Below are 20,153 nucleotides of genomic sequence, written 5' to 3' on the forward strand. Positions count from 1 at the left end.
CCTGGGGAAGGGGAGGCAGGCAGGTGGAGACCACATGCAGGGCCCACCACTCCGCTGGCTTCTCCTGGGGACAGTGTAGCCGCCACGGAATAACCTGAATTTTCTGTATAAAGAACTTTGTTCTCTACAAAGGGTGGCTCATTGAATGTATAACTAAATGTGTTTTATTTCTGTGCTTCTGTTTGACATGGCGCACTCATATATTTGCAAATAAAAAAGGTCTATCAGAACCCATGCTCTTGTTGTGGAGTGGAGACGGTCGGAGGCATGCTAGATGCTGACTTGAAAGGCATGTGGGGAGCGGGCCACGGTGCCCTGGAGGGAACAGGGGGAGACTAGCCTGAGACTCAAGGGAAAATCTCTTCACCTCTTTAGACCTCGGATTCCTCGTATGAAGAAGGGAATTAATTATAGTATCCATCCCAAGGGGGCAATTGTACAGATAAAATGAGATAATGCGCGCTGAGTACTTGTTACAGCGACTGGCAGGCATTAAGCACTCAACAAGCGCCAGCTCTAACCACCACTGTGTAGGACTCTTCCCAGGGCCCCATGGGAAAGCTGTGACTCAATTTACAAGAATGTGAATGAAATGCACCTTTTTCAGAGGCGTGTCTAGACCTGCAAACTGAGGTTCATTGGAAATACCTGGATTTCCATTCACTGGAATTTCCTATTATTTCTCTTTTCAGGTAAGAATATGTAGTCAAGGAAATGCCCCTCAATTGCCTTTCTCCTCTTGGAAAGATGCTGCACAAGGCAAGTACTGTTATTGAGAGCACTCAGGTAAAGCGGGGATCGGCGGGTGAGACACAAGATGGGAACAGGAGAAAAATCTTGGCTTGTGGAGTCTCTGGCCTAAGTGCAGGGAGACACAGCTCTGGGTTTCAGTGATCCTACCTGGCCTAAGTGCAGGAAGACACAGCTCTGGGTTTCAGTGATCCTACCTGGCCTAAGTGCAGGAAGACACAGCTCTGGGTTTCAGTGATCCTACCTGGCCTAAGTGCAGGAAGACACAGCTCTGGGTTTCAGTGATCCTACCTGGCCTAAGTGCAGGAAGACACAGCTCTGGGTTTCAGTGATCCTACCTGGCCTAAGTGCAGGAAGACACAGCTCTGGGTTTCAGTGATCCTACCTGGCCTAAGTGCAGGAAGACACAGCTCTGGGTTTCAGTGATCCCATTTGGAAGACGCATCTGTGAAACACACTACTTGTCGCTTAGGGCAAAAGATGCAAACGGAACAGGAAATCTAAACATCTCTGGAGGGGACATTTTTCTAGTTAGACTCTGTATGTGGTGCACGGCTAAAAGCCTTCGTAATGATAACGCAGGGAGCGCAGCCCGCACAGGCGATGAGTGATGCACTTTCTACCTGGCTGCACGGCCGCAGCGGTTTGCGGGACATGACTTGATCCACGGCGCTTCCAGCTCCACCTCGTAATGAGCTGAACTGAGCATCTGCTTCTGCTCTGCAGACATGTTAAAGTTCAGAACGGTGTGGGGACCCTGTGTTTCATTTAGTAAGATATATGATTATAAAGAGGAAAACTGGAGTATGTCCCTGCAAGAGACTGATATTTAGAGTAAGGGGACAGAACTTGCCGTCTTTTTCTTCCATTTCCAGAAAAGGAAGGAATTGCAGCAGAGAGAGTGGCAATCGAGAGGGAGGGAAGATGATGGGGGGAGGGAGGGGGACGAAGAAAACTAGTTACAGGAGGTAGTTGTAAAGCAATGTGTTAGCTTTTAACCACTCATTGAGCCAACTTTTAAATTGGCGCTGTCCTTCAAAATGACCTTGAGAGCACATTTCTGTATTCTAGGGATGTTGCCACTGCTCAAACATCTCGGGCACTGCTCTTGAAGATTTTTCTTGTCACTCTTTATGGTATGGTTGTACAGTTAATATCATTTTATAATACTGACAGACTATGACATTATTTCTATCACTCTGCCTGCTTGTAAATGGACAGAAGAAACATCATTCCATGGATCAATGTCTCCCTGTCATCAGCCTTCATCTGTCTATGGCATGTTCTCTGAGTCTTTGCAGAAGGACTACTGTGTTGTGGCAGCAATCTGAATGTGGCTCTTTGCTCTCCAGGGCTCAGCTCTGGATCGGCCTGCTCACAAGGACCAGGACACACAGTTAAGACCAACGTCTTTCATGTAAAGAGATTCTGACAGGACGGTGACCAGAGACAAAGAAATCAGAGATACCAGGCAAGTCTCTAAGGAGGATTCCTTGTCACAAGAGTAACAAATGTTGTTTGGCAGAGGGGGTTCATCTGATGGGACATAGGTGCTGCATCGATATACAGAATACTTTGTTTGCAGTGGTACTTATTATAATGTGATTTTGCGTTTTGTTAGACACAGGTTGAACAGGGGAGAAATGCTAGATGGATTCCAACAAGCAAAATTCTGTTAATTCAGCTAGAATTTTGAAATACGTGCAATTTCCCCCAATTCACCCTGTCAACACATACTTATTAGGCATACTATATGTTAGGAATGGTATTCATGTTGAGGAAACAGTGGTATATACAGCAGGTCTGATCCCCCCTTGTTAGTGTATGTTCACATATTGAAAAAAACCCCAACCAGATAGCAAAAGTGACAAGCTATTATAGGGCCATGAGAATATATTGTAAGTTTATTATAGAATCTAGAGGCCCAGGAAGACTTCTTTAAAAAGTGGAGAGAGCGTGGCAGTTAGGGAGATGAAAGGTACAAGAAGACTGTTTCAGGTGGAGAATGGCAGGTACAAAGGCCTGAGAATGAGAATTTCGCATGGTGGGCTGAGTTGAAAGAAGGTCAGTGAGGTTACCAGGGAGAGTAATAGAGAAGGTGCCATAAAAAGGGGCTGGTGAAGTTAGGGTTGGACAGATAACACATGAGCCTAAATAAAAAGATTTTATTACAGGAGTTTGAAAGCTACCCTAAAAACCACAGGGAGCCATTGAAGGATTTTTAAAACAGGAAACAATTAGATTTACATGTCATAAAGCGCATTCCAGCTGCCTTGTGTAGACTGGAATGGGTGGGGAACAAAGTGGAGGCAAGGAGGCAGTTGGGAGGTCACTGCCACATCGAAGCAAAAGGATAAAGGGTCAGGCTGGTTTCGTGACATGCCCAGGGGCTATGAGTGGTCTCTAGAGCCTGGGAGCTCTTCAGGGCTAACCTGTAAGCCCTGATCAAGTTGCTTTAACAAACTCTCTAGTGTGTGGCAGTTGGGCACCTGGAGCAGAGGCGATTTGGGACAGCACAGGGAATAAATTTCTCGCCTCTTCTAGGTCCAAGGCTGGGGAGCTGTCCAGGAATTGGGTGCTGATGAGCTGAAGCCAGGACCTGCCTAGGAAGCTTCATGGGATAGGAACAGGCGGAGCGAGGTGCCAACACCTGCCTCGGGGTCAGAAGAAAGGAGTTGTTGGTGTTCCTTTGTCTTTTACCTATTTTCTTTTTCTCATTCCCTTATTTATTTCCTTCCTCTACCTTCTCCCTCCTCCCATTTTCAGTTTCTGGCAATCCGGGAGGCTATAGCTCACTCTTCCTAGAAGAGGGAAGACTGTGCCTCCTGGTTCTCCTCCAGCAGAGACCTACCCTTATAGGGAGTCTACAGAGCACTGACGGCAACGCATTCATGAGAACCCTCATTGCATCTTAGGATTGGATCACTGGTTAGGAGTGCTAAATTGGCCATCCCAGCCTCTTCTGAGATATTAGGTGGGGAGATAATAATAATACTTATTGTTATTATTATTAGTAGTAGTAGTAGTAGCATTTGTTGCTGACTAAGCATTTGCTGTGGGCCAGGCAGTTCCCCAAGTACTTTCTTTCTCCAAGCCCCTAGGAGGTAGATGCTGTTGTTGCTCTTTTATAGAACATGGCTTGACTTGGAGTGGTTGTGATTTGAGGTTCTTATTCAATAAATTATCTGAGGCTACATAACTTAGGGATGAGAATGGAGGACATGGGAAATAAAATTCATTGGTATCTACTATATATAGGAGCTTTGGATAGTCATTTTATTTAGTCCCATAATAATCCTATGCTCTTATACTCATTTTATGGATGTAAGCACTGAGGCTCAGAGAGATCCAGTATTTGGCTGAGGTCACACAATTAGTAAGTGGCTGAGCCAGCTTTTAAACTTGGGATTTTCTGATTCTGAAGCCCATGCTCTCTCACCCACAGTGTGTCTTTTGTGCTATGGGCCAGTTACATCTACAGCCTAGCTGGATTTTAGCAAGGGAACCCCTGTGCTTCATCCTCCAGCAGTTCCACTTGCCTCGGGGTCTTGGTGCTTCTTGTACCACCTCCAGTTCTGGGCTGGGGGTGTGGGGGCAGCTTCCTACATCAGAGCATGTCAGTGGTGTGCAGGCTCCCTGAGAATGGGGGCACTCGTGAGTTCTTGCACACTTATTAGGTCATGAGGCATCCTCAAACCAATCTGGCCTTTGTCTGAATCCCCACTGGAGAGTTTGGGCTCATCAATATTGGAAATGTCAGCCTGGTAAACAGCCCTAAACAGAGAGGAGGGAGGCTGAGAACAAAGTTTCCTTCCAACAAAACTCCAGTGCATGGACGCGAGCAGAGTCAACATCTTACTTGCTCTAAATCCCTGGAGTGGCTGTGCAAGAGCAGAGGCTTGCTGGGTAGAGGAGAGAAAAAAGTCCCTTTGATTCATCTGAATTAATTTAGCATCTCCCAGTAGGGAAGGCTCCGCATCACCCTCCTGATCTCCATCCCCTGCACACAGCCCCCCGAATCCTGAAGGAGCGCCCACACTGCCCCTTCCTCCACTTTAATTAAATCCATTTGTCCTGGGGACGCTGAGCCTCGGGATGCCCACAGGCTTTGATCTGTAACCCACAGGCATGGAAGGAGTGGGAAGCTGGTGCGGGGTGAGGACAATGGCTTCCTCCTCTGACAGCTCAGCTCCAGTACCAGCTCTTAGAAACAGCAGACTCTGAAGTCTGGGTGGAGAATTTGAGACCCAAATTTATATTTACAAAGCTGTGTACCAACTGAAGCCACCCTCCGCCTTGCCTTGAGCCCTTTGTCTTCGTTTTTTGAAGGTTCTGCCAGGATGGAAATCCAAATGTATTGGAGGATTCTAACGCAGAGGCTGCTTGGGACTGCAGGATTGGATATTTAGCTTCCTAAAGACGGCTTTTATCTTTCCAGACCCATTCATCTGTCCTCTTTATAGAGATGACCCCAGGCCCTTTTTTGGTCTGGAACAGATCAGCACCAACCACCTAGGGTTCAATATGACACACCCGAGTGTCACATGAGCGGCTGTGCTAGACCATCTTACTCAAGCACGGCTTGCTCCGGGCCGACTGCAGGTGGCAGTCTGGTGCCATCCTGGGGAGATGAGTGGCAGCTGGACTCCGCAGTTACCTCTCCACTTCAGACCACATGGAATTAACGATCTCCTAGTCTAACGCTCCCAGTCTAAAGATGAGGAAACTGAGACCCAGAAAAGTTCAACGTCACAGAGGTCACCAGTGATAGAATCTGTTCACTGAAGAACGTGTCATATACCTCACCCTCCTGCCCAGGGACCTGACCCCACCGAGCACGCGACTCAGATCAACCCGAGTGCCAGCCCTCACTCTGACGCCAACTTGCTGGCGCTTCAACTCTTTGGTTCTGTTTCTTCCTTGTGAAAAGGGGAGGAGCGGGGAACATGGTAAGGCCTGTCCTGCCTGCGTGGCAGGGGTTGTTGTTGTTAATTAGGGAATAAATAGTCAGATGGGAAAGTAAGGAAAAATCCATTAAGAGAAAATGCCGTTTACGTATAGAACCTGATTATTGTTTGGGAGCGACACCCAAACTGTTCCATTTTACTTCTTCCCACAGAATTGGAGGCAGCCAATCGGGCCAGGCCAGAGATGTGGGGGGTGAGTGCTCATTAGCACTGACATCCCTCCGAGAAACTTGGAGCTCTCTGTAAGCCTGCAGAAAATGTGAGTGTGTGTGCGTGTGTGTGTGTACACATCTGTGCACATGTGAGCGTATGTGAAAATGTGAGTGTATGTGCACATCTGGATGCGAGAGGGTGGGGGAGGGAAGACATGACCCCCTTCTGCATTTTGGCTGATAGAGGGACAGGGCGCGACGGGGACGGGAAGAGGCCCACCTGTCAGTGACATCGAGGAGAGGAAGCACCGTCCACTGCCACAGGCCCAAGCCTTCGTCAGTGGCAACACGCCAGACCGTCCTGCTCTGTTCCTTCCCGGTTCTGTTCTCCACCAGCACCAAGGAGACGTTTCCCCGCAGGACTCCCCGGATGAGCCAGGACATTCGGAGCTGCAAGGGAGAGAAGAGCCGGAGGACGTGATGTTGAAAGGAGACTTTAGGTCCCCTTCCTGAAACTCCCAACCCTGAAAAACGTGGTGGAGACTCAGCGAGGTCTGCCCAGTGCCCGATCGTGCTCACCATCTCCCAAAGGGCTTTAATTAAGGTTCATGGAGCTGGGCAGGGGCAACCGACGGGCAATTTTGGAACTTCGTTCAGGTTGATACATCATCCTGAATTTCACAAGATTCTGTCTCCGAGGTGATATCAAGTTCAGTGGGGCATTAAATGAGCTTCCTAAAGAGGACCCACACATTCTTGCCTGTGGCCCCAATTCACTTTGTGACCTTGGGCAAGTAATCTTGTGACTCGGTTTCTTTTAGTGATGTGGCTATCATAGACTTTTATTTCTTCCCCAAACACGCTAATAATCTTATTTAAAGGGCATCATGTCATGTGTTAGCTGACTGAAGACCCTCTGGCTTGATACCTGTTGCCATTGGTAGGCAAAAGTGAGACAAAAATCTACATATTAAGATCTTTTACTATGGTTGTCTTTCAGAATGAGAACTTCCACTTTGCCAAAAGGAAGCCACAATCATATGTATTCAGTATGTATTTGCTAAAGGTTACTAAGGCTTTGTTCCCTAGACATATGAAAGGGAAACTTAGCTAATATTTCTAAGAAAGTTTAAGTACAGTCATGCCCAGAGGCAGTGTATACGATAAACAAGGTCTCTGCTCTTTGTGTTTAAAGCAATAGAGGTTGTATGCTTGATAGAAACAATCTACAAACAACACTTAAAAGTTCGGACAACTACAGCATAGCATTGCCCCAAATGTTTCTGTTCACATCCTGTAATAAAAATGGCTGTTGTAGAAAGCAAGGTAAAATATGTCCTATGAGAGCTGGGGTTCTCACTGGCTATGGTGCCCCTTTTCCTCCGACTACCCGTGTCTGGGCTCCGCCCCAGAGATTCTGATTTAATTGGCCTTGGGCAGGTACTGGGCAGCACTAGTTTTTCAAATCTCTCTAGGAAATTCTAAAGTGCAGCCTCAGTTGAGACCACTGGGGAGACGGGGTCACTTAGTGTCAGAAGGAGCCTGGCCTTCTCAGGGGGGGTCCATTTTTATCTTGGACTTTGAGTAAGAGGCAATTCTTAATAATTAAAAAAAAAAAAAATGGCTTAAAATGTGCCCACCATTGCCAAGGTTTAGGAGTATTTTTCCTGCAGGGGGAGGACACGGCCCTCATCAGAAGGCCTGCATGTGGCCGCCGTATCACCCCTGGGCAGAGAATGAGAACGAGATCCCGGCTTGGGGTGAGCAGGGATGACCTGAGAATGCAAACAAGACCAGGACTTTCCTCTTGGACCTGCAGGGTACAGGGCTCAGCAATTTTTTTCATTTAAAAAGAATTTTTAATATATCTTTATTGACTTCAAAAAGAGGAAGGGAGGGAGAGAGAGATAGAAACATCAATGATGAGTCATTGATCAGCTGCCTCCTGCATGCCCCCGACTGGGGATCGAGCCCACAACCCGGGCATGTGTCCCGACCAGGAATCGAACTGCGATCCCCTGGATCCTAGGTCGATGCTCAGCCGCTGAGCCACGCCCTGCCGGGCTCTCACCAATTTCTTAACTAGAGGAACTGAAGGACTAATGTCAGTTCTTACGGAATATCTTATTAATTACTTGTATCTAAAGGAAAAGAGCAACCGTCTTGGTCCCCAGAGCAGGTCACAGGCTCAAGGCCCTCTCAGAGGCTTCCATTTTCCTAGGTTAAAGACTCCCTTGGATATCATTTTGGGTAGATACCCCTGCCAGGTAGATCTGGCTCGATCTTCAGGGTCACCGTTCAGGTGCCCTGAGTGGGCAAAAACTCCCTTGGAATCGTATCTGAATAAGACCAACTTCTCTCTGGGTGGCCTCCAGGATAAAGTAACTGACTGTTTCTTGGATGCTAGAAAGCTGAGCGAGGCACTTGGACATATGCGGCCTCACTTGATACTCACAGTGAGTAGAGGTATTATCAGACCCACTTTTCAGACGGGAATCCGAAGCTCCCATAGGCTAAGGGAGCCACCCGTGGTCACTAAGTCCGTGTGCCGCAGACCTGACTCCACGCTCTGTTCTGTTCTTTTCACCGTATCTATTGTGCTGTTTATATGTAACACATTGTAGTCACATGCACCTACATCTTTTGGGTGTATTGTGAAGGTTTTCTAGATCTTTGTTGCGGAAAGTGTGGTCTGGGACCAGCAGTGCTGCCTGACCTGGGAGCGTATTAGAAACGCAGGCTCTCAGCCTCTACCGCTGAATCGGAATTTATACTTTAACAAGAATCTTCTCCCAGAAATACTTTCATATTAGGGGAGCCAGGAAGAGAGTGGATCTTAAACCATTAATAACCACTGTCTCTACCACACAGTGAATAGCCATATATGTGTATGTGTGTGTGTGTGTATGTGTGTATAAAACAAAAACATTCACACAAATATGGGGAATCTTATACAAATCCTAAATAATATTTGTGAGAAACAACACTCGTTAGGGCCTGTGACAATACAATTTTTGATGCTCTATGAGCCCTAATAGATATAGGTTATAAATGGCAGCTCTTGACTAATAAACTCTTTTATATGCAGACAGCAAATGAGACAAGTGGAAAGAGACAAGGCCGGGAGCACGACACCAGCAATTATATCTCGGGCTCCAGCCAGCCCTTTCGCAGGGCCTCCCTCCCTCCTGCTCGGGGCCTGATAGACTTCCCAATTATGTGTAGCAGTGTTTGTCGTTTTATTAATTACAGTCCTGTGTGTAAAGCAGAGGCTGCATTGTGGCTAGGCCTAATGCTGCTGTTCTCTCATGGCCCTTTCCTCCCCCAGAGGTAATTACGGCAATTTTATGTCTAGAGCATGCCCTGTGTTTGCTATGCATACCTCGTTGCAACTTCACAATAATCTCTTGAGCCCATAAAAAATATATCAGCATGGGATTTAGGCTGAAGTTGGACAAAAGAAAGCCAAAGTTATCAAATAACGTCCATTCTGTGCCCCCAAATTTAGGGAATGCTATGAGGGGGGACGGGCTGTCTTTCTTTGAATTTCTGAAGGGCTGCAGGAATTCCCACAGCAGACAAAACCAAGGGTGGCCACTCTAGTGTGTATTTCACTTCAACAAAAGGGAAGGTTTCTTAAAGACAGAGATGCTCAAAGATATGCTTGCTTGAGGGGGATGGTGAGTATTTCTTGGGTTCCCCACATCCAATCACTGCCAAGTGGCCAGGATTGGGGTTGTCGCCAGGGACATCCAAACTTTGAATGGAGATTAGAAATCCTTTCCAACCCAAGATGCCACAGGTCCGTCGTTCTGGGTGTGAACTTGTAATTTTAAAAGTTCCTTGATGTCAACATAGCCCCTTTCTAACTTAACTGAGAGTACTGACTCGCCTCAAAACCTCATGTTTCTGTGCGCCACCTCCTAATTCACCTGGAAAAAACAAACGCTAACTCTCTAGGTATAAATAGCCTAATGAAAATTCAACCCCATGCAGCAAGAAGCAGGCCAGATGCAGACTTTTTACAACAAGCAAAGCAAATATGCTGGCAAATACTTGCAATTATGGAAGGTTAAGAAATGCTGGATTCCTGGCCAGGTAGGAGACTTAAAAGACTCAGGTCTCTTCTGAAAACAGCATCCCATGCCTCCTTCTCTCTGAGGCATCACATCCAAGCCGGATAACACCCAGCCAAGGGCACCCACATGCCCCTTTTGTAAAAACACAGCCAGAAAACGTGAAGGCTTTGTATAAAATTAATAACCGTGGTATCCCTGGCTCAAGAGGTTATGGAGCTACAGGTATTTTCTTCCTTGTTGGTCTTTTTGAATTATTTTTAACAATGAACATCTATTGCTTTTGACAACTGGAACAAAAAACAATACAATAAATTTAGGGCACATAGCTATTTAAAGCATGTTGATGAAGACTAATGCTGATATGGAAAATGTAATATTAAGGAGTAAGACACAAAGTGCTTATGTGGTGTGATACTAAATGCATAAACCCTTTATCTGTCACTTGGCTCAGATCTGCCTCTGTCTGCCCGGAAGGAAATGTACCAGTGAGGTAACAGAGGTTATCTTCGGGGAGTAAGACTGTGGGCAATTTCAATTTTCTCCTTCATTCTTTCCTGTATTTGCCTAATGTTCTATAATAAACACAGAGCACTTCGTAATCAGAAAAAACAATAAACACTATATTAAAAAAAGCAGCGAGGGAGGACTGCACTATTGTTGGAGGGTCGGGAGGGAGAAGGCCAGGTTTTCTCCCCTGAACAGAGGGCTTTCGAGGAAGACCTAGGGGAGGTGGGAGCCTCTGGGGAATGAGGCGAGGACAGGGCAGGGCTGTCTTTATATATGAAGCAATATCCCCGGGCCTCAGCTTTCATCTGTAAAATGGGCCAATGGAACTCACCTTACAGAGTTACTGTGAGACTTTAACAAGATCACATGAGCCCAGTGCCCAGCTTAGCAAACGCTTTGGCTCAATGCGTGTTCCCTTCTCCTGTACTGGGAAGAATGGGCAGGGAAGCCCATGTTAGAGATAACCAGCTCACAAAAAAATAGGGAGGGTGAAGGACACTGTATTACATGTTTTAGGCCAGGGTTTTAGCTTCCAGGTTCGTCAGAAAATGACCTTTCCAGTCTTATGGGAAGAAAGAGATGATATTTTCCTTTGAGTTCCATTGTAATGGCATGATCGTAGACTAACAGCCCCCTCTGTGCCTCAGTTTGCCTGTGGGGAGGGGACGATGCTGTGAAGTAGCTCTGTAACCCTCTGGCTGGGGAACAGGATCCACTCCGTGCAGCGAAACTCCTACATATTCACAGCCAGCCACGGGAAAAGGAAGGGGCTCCGGGCACATGAGCGTCTGCAGGGACACACACCCAGGGAGAATTTATTCTTTGACAGCTGAGAGAGTCGTGCTTTCGACAGGGTCCCCCCCGTATCTGAGCCACCTGAATATGTCATCACAATCACCACTGGGAGCCACGAGGTCCACATTAACATGCGGATTTTGAAGGGATCCAAATCTCTGCCAAGTGCCCAGGAGGGTTTTACTCACACCCAGAGCCCTGGCAGTAATTCTTCATTTGTCTCCTCATGTAATGGCAGAGGTATTAATTTTGAATGGCTCAGAGGTTTTAAATTAATTATGTCCAACTGCAATTACAATAGCTGTTGATTACTTTAGCCCATTAGCATGTGTCCTGGCAGCGTCAACCGCATCACAATAACAGGGGACAGTAGGCTGGGTCCAGCAGCTTCCCCGTTCCAGGTACTGAGCTGAGGATTCTCTGGGCTCAGAAATCTCAGTGGGGCCACACTTGTTGGATCCTTGAGATTCAATGAGGAGTCTCCTTGGTTAGCTCTTATCCTGGACCAGGGTCATGCTCACAACTGGAGGACTGCCCAATTAATTGATTAATTATTGATTAAGTGGATCCATCGGGCACCTCCTTCTGGTGCTAATGCTGGGCTCTGTGCAAGTGATGCTCCCGACCTGCCTGCAGGGTACTGAAGGACCCGAGGAAAACTGAGAACACACACAATGTCTGAATATGTTCACAGCCACTCCTCTATGCCTGGGCAAAGTACGAAGAGGGATGGTAATAATCATCATCACCGCCATTCAAAAAGTATTGCAGCGATTACACTTTTCTCATTTTATTTGATCCTTGCAAGTAAAACAGGCATTTTCATCCCCAGTTAGAGGCAGTGACTTGCTTGAGGTCTTACGGCTTGTAAGTGGCAGAGCCGGGATTCACACTCAGGTGACTTAAGTCCAGTTCAGTGACCTTAGAGTGTGTGTAGACTTGACTTTGGAGTTGGAGAAACCCGATTTCAATCCTGGCTCTGCCTTTCACTAGCAAGGTGACCTTAGACAAGTCATTTAAGCTCTGGAAGCCACAGGTTCCACATCAGTAAGTGAGGGTAACAATCTCTCACAGTTCTGTTTGGTTAATGAAATAAAGCAAGTGAAATGCATGGCACAGTGCCAGCCACCTAATAAAGGATCAATAGTTTAAAAATGTTCCTTATGTTGGCTTTGTGGTTATGAAGGGCCCCTTCCTTCAACCCCCTGACTGAGAGAAGGTTTCTTACTCCTAGTGGTACAAGAGTTAGGGTGGTTGAAGGCTCTAGTTAAGAACTTGGGATTGCTTTTTAATGCAATGCAGCCAGTGATCCACAAGTAACCTGGAGACCAGGACCTATCCTATTGAAAAGAAGTATTCTTAACTTTTCTGTTGAATAAATACTCTAAAGAGACCCCAGATTCCTGTGGTCTGTCTCCGGTGTGGCTGGCCACATGGTGGGTTTGAAATGAGTACCTGCTGCTCACTGCCTGACTGAGGACCTCTCTGTGCCCTTCCCTCCCTCACCCTCCTGCCAGGCATCTGTGTGCCCATCCAAGCCAGTCACCTTCTGTGCTGCCTCTGTGGCCCAGTCCCTGCCTCCTGACTCCCCAGAGAAAGCCTCTGAGCAGCTACCTTTGAAGTGAGGGGCTAGGGTTTGAGTCCTGCTTTCTGCATGCTCGAGCTGGTGACCCTGGGGCGTCTCCTGGCCCCCCGGGGAAGATTTCAATCGCCCCACAGGGTGACTATGGGAGGTGGACAGTCTCTACAGTCTTTGCTGTGTGCACAGGGCATTTTTATAGCAGTGATGTTATTACAGGTGTATGAGGGGGTTGTCCTTAGCTTCTGAAAGTGGGGCCTCAAGTCTCCTACTCATCCAATAGGCCTTTGGAAAAGCCATTTAGAAAATGTCTCAAGAAACATTTCAAGCCTCTGCTCCCTTCCGCTATGATGCAAAGAGACACATTCTAGGCTTCAGCTCAAGGCTCTCTGGGATGACGGTCCCATCACTGGGTATGAGTGGCTGCCAGAGCTAAGGCCCTCTTGGAGCTTCTTACCTAGCACCAGGTCAGGGTGACTCGAGGGGTGGGGTTGGGGGGCAAACACACTATTGATGGGCTTAATGGTGACGGGGTGGGTGGGGTGATTGAGGTCACACAAGGTGGGGAGCCTTTGGGCTTCAGGGAAAGGCAGCTGGTGCCAGAGCTGCTCCTCTGGGCATCTGAAATGGGGGCGCATGATGTCAGCACTGGGTCATTTCCTAGACTCCCTCCCTGCCTTGGTGACTACAGTCTAGTCTTCCTCTCCTTTCTCTGTTGTCCCCTCATTTACTGTTTCTGTCCTGTTCACAGGAGGTGTCCTAGGAAAGGGGAGATGCTATTGTGTCTTGGGTACACTCAGCTGCACCTCTGGCCAGCTGTGCACAGTTGTAGGCACAGGAGGAGCCCAAAGGGGTCCACAGGGGCTCCTCTTCAGTGGGGCTTCGAGCAGGGCATAACAGATGGCAGAGGGCAAGGCCAGATGCCAGCCTCCTCTCACACATCTGCCTGGGCCACATCTGCTGGTTTTAATGACACTGAGTGGAAGCCTCCTTCCCTGCAGGCCAGACAGGCCAGGTCACCATGGAGGAGCCCGCTGGTCACCTTCTGCCCTGAGTGGCTAATCAAAGCTGACCCTTTTATCACCATAGGGCTGATGTCGGGCAGAAAGGAGGCCTGGCCATGTTTCAGATTCCTGTGTGTGTGTGAGTGTGTGTGTGTGTGTTTGCATGATATCTATATGTATCTACATGTGTGTAGGAAGATGACAGAGGTGGCTGCCGCTCTGGTAAGGTCAGATAACCAGCAGCTGGGGACTGCCTTGCCCTAGGGTCTCACCACAAATCCAGGGGTCTCCTCCCACAGTTCCTGGGTCCCTTTCATCCCTGCAGCTCAGAGAAGGAACCCGGCTTCCATGTTTGGGAGGGGGAAGGAGAATGAGGGAAGCCCAGTTTTCCCCCTCAGGCCTTGTTCTGTCCTGAGAACACGGCTTAAAACATTCCAGTCACAGGCAGGCTATTCAAATAAACTAGAATCTCAAACCACACGGGGCTTGTTGAGACATCCAGGCTTCTAGGAGTGTGAAAGGCAGGGGGCGGGCGCAGACGGCCTGTCACTCACCCGCCCCTGTATTACCGGCAGCTGCAATGCTAGACGCATCCCAGCCAGTCTCCCAGCCGAGGTGACACGAGCAGGCCTGACAGCAAGCGACACATAAGAGCCGCTGCAAGGCTCCCCTCCCCGGTGGCAACTTTAATTATTTGAACTAGAGTTCAGCAAAATAAAAATAAAAATAAAATAAAATTGGAATATATTGTAAGTGACTCCCCAGTTTCCCACAGAGAGTAGCTGTTGGGGAATAGGGCGGTGGGGGGGAACCCACAAAACTCTCTTGTTTGTGGCCGGCTAGGCAGAGGCTTTAAATATTCATGCCCCATATGCAACTGCAGAGCAATGGAGGAGGCAGGGCCCGCACCACAGCCAGCCCAGAGAGAGGCAGCTGGCTGCGGTGGCAGCAGGCGTCTGCAGGAGGAGGAGGCCAGAGGTGGATGCTTCTGGAAAGCCCAGGAAGCTGGCCGGCACAGAGGCACTCCCTAGCCATGTCTCCCTCATCTGTGGGCACCTGACCTGGCTCCCTGTAGGCTCTGATGAGTGCTCTCCCAGCCCCTTCTGTCTCCACCGCCTCTGTCCCCTACTTGGACACTTCTGATCCCTTCTCTGAGTCATTCTTCTAAAAGGCAAATTACATGGCACAATTTGGGGCCACAGGTACTGGAGGAACACTTTCAGCATGGGCTCAGAATAAATTTCAATCACAATCGGCAAGAACACCTTGGCCAATTACTCTCAAGTTTCAGTGCGCATCCAAATCACAGAGGCAGGGTTTGAAAATGCAAATTCTGGGCTCTGCTCAGTGATGGGGTGGGGTCCAGGTATCTGCATTTATTATATTTTACAAGTGACTGCAACTGGACAAACACGCATCTAGATTTTCACGGAAATGCATTGAGGTGACGCTGGTTCCCTTATGGAACCCATTGATGACTGCGGGGTTTCTTGAGAAAGCATTTTGTGCTTTCTGCAAGTGCTTCAACTCCCTGGAGGTTCCACAGACCAGGACTGGTCTGGGCTTGGAGAAGATGCTTGGTGGTGGGTGTCAGCCTGGAGCTCAGCTTGGCTAGCTGCCAGCCCCTTTGGACCTGACTCTCACTGGAGACCCTCCATGGCTCTCTCTAGTACCCACCTTCCTGCACTTGGGCCCCACAACCAACAGAGGCTCCTGTAGGGCTGCGGAGGGGAGGTTGTTGATGGCCCCAAGTTAACCTCACGCATCTCACACAGCAATGCAACATCTGTTTCCCTGCCACTGATGCTCCACCAACCCAGGGGAAGAAAATCAACTTCCTGCCTCTGCATTTAGGATTTGGATAAAATAAATGGCAAGGCTTACAACCCTGGACATGCATATTTCTATTTTGGTTATTTATTTTTCTGATGAAAACACTTCCCCCAACATTGGGAATTAAAGCCCCATCAGCGCAGGATGAATGGTCGGGAAGCCCAAATGTGAAACAACCAGGAGCTGCTTGTGGAGCAGGCTCGCCGCCTTCCCTTCATTACTCCTGCTGAGCCAAGTTCCGGCAAAGGGCAGGAAATAGCAGAAACAGCCCAGAGCAAATGTGGCAGCAGGGAAAATAAAACAGGCCAGTAAAACAAAACACCCATTTAAGCTATTGATCAACCCAAAGGTTATTAGAGAAATGATGAAGTGTTGGAAAAATATCATTTTTACCTTGACATTTCTTTTTCTAAAATCAGGCTCTATTAAATCCAGTGATGAGCAAATTTAAAGATCAAACGCTTTTAAGGATCCCCCTCACCTCTCAGGTGGGCCACCCATCTCTCCTCATTTGGATTTCCTCTTAAGGAACCTTCCTCTCCAGGCGCCTGCTCCAAGGCACCTGAGAAATATCAGGATGACTGTGTAATCCCACCATCTGCATCAGAGAGTGTGGCTTCTCAAATACAATTTAGTGTAATGAATCTATTTATTTGTGCCCTGACTTCTTCCAAAGGGAATTTAAGGTAGCTCACAGAGATACATAAAAAACCCTTGTCAGATAACATAAACTACAAGAGGGTGAGAAAGACGGGCAGGTGTTGAGTTATGAACTCGAACCAAGAGTGCGGCTGCTAGAAACAGCACGTCATGGACCCGTTTGCTTACTAAAAGGAGAGCCTCAGATTTAATTTGACCATTCTTCTGATTTAAAAAAATTCATTCATACATCTTTTCCATTCTCACTTGTTTTATGTCTGTGAGTTTTTATTTCACAAAGAGCCTGGAAGGCTTCAATGTGCCTGGCCCCTTGGCAGGGAAGCCGCTGGCCAGAGAGCAGCTCCCTGGGATTTCTGCAGCCAGCAGATGGAAGGGAATCCCGTCAGCTTCACAGTGTCCACAACCTGAAGGGAAACAAACTGCTCAAAGGGCAAACAGCTCTTCCTGAAACGAGCGGGCAAGGAATTGCTCCTGTAAGTTTCCAGAAAGTGAGGACCGGCCAAATCTACATTAGGCATCGGCCTTCCCTGGGAGCACGGCGTGGATGCAGTGCCAGGGGGGGAATGCAAGGAAGTGTAGGCATGGCCCGAGCTCCCAGAGCAGAGAGTCTGAGCCTTGGCTAAAGTCTTCTTTCTCCCTCCCCACTCTCCTGTCCTGAGTTTATGCAGGGTGCAGGGCACTGCTGGCTAACCCTGGGCCTGCTTGATTTGTGTCTTATGCTGTGATAAGCCCTTTACACACATTAACCTCTTCAGTTTTCACCACCTTGGGGTAGGCGCTTTTATTGTCTCCACCTTCCAGATGTGTAAATTGAGGCCCTGAGAGCTTATTAACTATCCAAACAAGTTGTACAGCCAATGGGGGAGGGGGGCACCTGGTTTGGACTCAGTTAGTTGATTCTAGAGTCCACGAGCTTAATTACTGGGCCATGTTGGGTCTCAGCACATTCCTTGGTCCCTAGAAAATACGACCTTATGCTTAGAAGCATGGCACCTCTCCTTCCTTCCTCACCCTAAGGAGGTAACAGCTACAGGAACGGCTTGGCAAGTGACTCTGGAGGTACCGCACTGAATGCCATCGATGTCTTAGTGAAATTTATGTAAATCAAATTTTTGATGCTCTATAAAATTTGAAATGCATACCAAGAGATTGCTATTTTTAAAAAGGATTCTGTAGAAAGTCTTTTGCACATCACGGTTACCCTCCCTATGACGCCTTAGAGTATTTTCTGGTTTGCTTAAATCAAGTCCTACTGCAAACAGCTCAGTGCTGCTGAGGATGGTGTTTAAGGTAAGGTTCTCTGCAGGTGGGACCTGACCACGCTAGTGGGTTCTCTCTGCCTGGAAGATGGCAGAAGTGGCCCTACCGTCCTCCCCACCGGAGAACAAGCAGCCTGACCATCCAGACGACTTTGCTCCTCTGTTTGGGTTCATCTGGAAGTGCGGAGGTGAGGGTGGGAGGAGAAGCCAGAGGACTAGAGGAAAATTGAGACTTGCCTCGCATGGAGAGTTCTTCATCGGTGCAGGGAATGTGGTGCTGGTCACTGTAGCACTTTCAGAAGTGGGGACCTCAGTGGTGTTGAGCATCAGGGCGTGGCCTGAGGCAGAGAGGAAGAGAGTCAAAGCTGCACCGTTGCCATGTACCGAGGGCCCAGGGGTGCAGTTAATAAGTGCACTTTAATGGGAGAATCTTCCCCAGCCTCACTGGGGTGCAGCTAGCTCTGAGGACCAAGGGCAGGGTTGTGCGGGCTCTGGGATAGTCACTGGTTGATCTGCATGTTGCCACTTTCACAGTTTTATTATAATAATAATAATAATAAATTCTTGAATGAATCCATAGGATGTGTGATCTCTTGGAAAGAGAGGGATTCTTGTATGAGGGTCTCTAGCTCCACAAAGAGCAAACCAAATGTAGGGGAGGGAAAAGGGAGAGAGGCCTGCCCTCCAGCCCCATCCTGCAGACAGGTGGGGCCCAGGGCCTGCCCAAGCCTCATCCCTGGGCGCAACACAAGGCTGCATGGTCTGGCCTCTCCAGCCCTACTCTCAGAGTTGTGCTGGTCTCACAGAGCCTCTCTGATCCCACCAGGGCCAGTGCCTCTGAGTGTGCAGTCAGCTCAGCAGGTGTGGGTGGCATCTCTTGGGTGTGTGGATGCCCTTGGCCCCTCTGGCAGTCAAGTATGGTTGCGAGAGGATGAGCTATGGTGTAGGGAGGGAGTTGCCAATTTAAGCTGGATGTGAAGGTGGGGGTATGGCTGAGGGGGCTGGGCTGCAGGGAATGGGCCAGATGTGGGGCAAGGTTCACGGGTATCACCCTTAGGACAATGACACAGGTCTTCCTGTGCCTCAGCCTCCCCCATCATAAAGAGGGCTACAGTATTCCTTAACTTTCAATAAGTAATGGGCCTGACACATAGTAGGTCTCAAGAAAATACTTATTAAATGAATGGGTTATTATTATTGTTGCTGTTAGTCTTACCTTTCAGCTAACCCTTCACCAAGGTTCTCATTGTAATGAATAAAAGGTGACATCTGCCTGGGCCTGATTTAGTCATTCTAAAGCCCAGGAAGGTCTGAAGAGGGAGCTGGGTGGGAGCACCCCAGACAAGCTCCTGCAGGGCAGGCCAAGGTCCAGCTGCCCTGAGCGGTGCCCTAAGTCTCTCATCTGGCAGGTGAGCACCAGGGAGTGGCAGTACCTTGGTGGTCCTGGAACCGGGCCTCCTTTAGGGTCTTGACCTGCCACCGGGGCGTGTAGGGTGAGAGTGTGCCTTGGGACCAGCCACAGGAGCCATCCTCAAAACTGCAGTAGAAACCAGTGGGAAGTTTACCTGCAGGGAGAGCACAGGGACAGCACAGGGACAGTCATTTCCAGGAAGTAAAATTAGCCAGGGGTGACCAAACTGTCCTCACTAATAAACAGCTCCCCAGCCAGACCCTTGAAGGCTAATGATACTGATCATGATGAAGAGAGGCCCCAGTCCCTGACTTGCGCATGCGCTCATTTAAGATTGTCTATACTTTGGGGGGAAAAATAATAACTCTATAGCACCGAGTATTGTTATCCCAGTTTTAGATATGAGAAAGCAGAGGCTCAGAGATGTTAAGGAACCTGACCAAGGCCACACAGCCACCAGGTAACCCAGCTGGGACTTGAACCTGGCTCTTCTATTTCTAAATTTTGTGCTCTTTACACGGCTCCACAATGAACGTGACCCCAGGAGAAGTCAACATGTAACTCATTGGACTACATTTCTAAAGGTCAACACAATGGCGAGAATGTAACAGCAGCAGGGGCAGTGTTGGCCAGGAGTTGGTTGGAGTCCCTCAAATCACCCCTGTCTGCAGAGACAAATGGCTCAGAACTTCCTTTTTGCTCCCCTTTATTTCCCAACCCCCTTGCAGCTGAGTGAAGCCACATGAGCAGTTCTGGCCGATGAAATGTGAGTGGAAGTGATGTGCGTCTCCTCTGGATTGAAGTTGTGGAAAGCCCTTGTGTAATTCTTCAGTTTCTCTCCTCCGCTGCTGAAGGGGCCAAGGAGAGTTCTCTTTCCGGGGATGCTGCTGTGTGATGGTAGAGCCCCTACCAGCCTGGGTCCCTGAGAGATCCTGTGGAGCAGAGGCCCCTCTGCCTCCAACCCTCAGTGAACAGGGCCTGTAAGTGTTATGTTAAGCCTCTGAACTTCGGGATGGTTTATTACTGCAGCATGACCTCGCCTATCCTGACCAAGCAATCCTAGTCGCTGGGGCCTCTTTATATCATCTGTTGGCTCAGCATAAAGGGCCCCATTATCCGTTTCTCTGCATCAGACTGACCTCAGGTCTCACTGAAGA

General features: G+C 48.4%; 1 protein-coding gene across 1 annotated transcript in view; it reads right to left on the reverse strand.

Moving 5' to 3' along the window:
- Positions 1 to 20,153, reverse strand: part of ALK (ALK receptor tyrosine kinase) — a 511,088-nt gene that overhangs the window by 65,508 nt on the left and 425,427 nt on the right. The window contains exons 7-9 of the mRNA XM_087823828.1: positions 19,019 to 19,150; positions 17,823 to 17,923; positions 6,150 to 6,319 (exon numbers count right to left, since the gene is read on the reverse strand). Coding sequence (XP_087679954.1) covers positions 6,150 to 6,319; positions 17,823 to 17,923; positions 19,019 to 19,150 — 403 coding nt within the window. The remainder of the gene's footprint in view (positions 1 to 6,149; positions 6,320 to 17,822; positions 17,924 to 19,018; positions 19,151 to 20,153) is intronic.

This window comes from Miniopterus natalensis, chromosome 13 (assembly GCF_054644295.1).
Source record: "Miniopterus natalensis isolate mMinNat1 chromosome 13, mMinNat1.hap1, whole genome shotgun sequence".
Taxonomy (NCBI): domain Eukaryota; kingdom Metazoa; phylum Chordata; class Mammalia; order Chiroptera; family Miniopteridae; genus Miniopterus; species Miniopterus natalensis.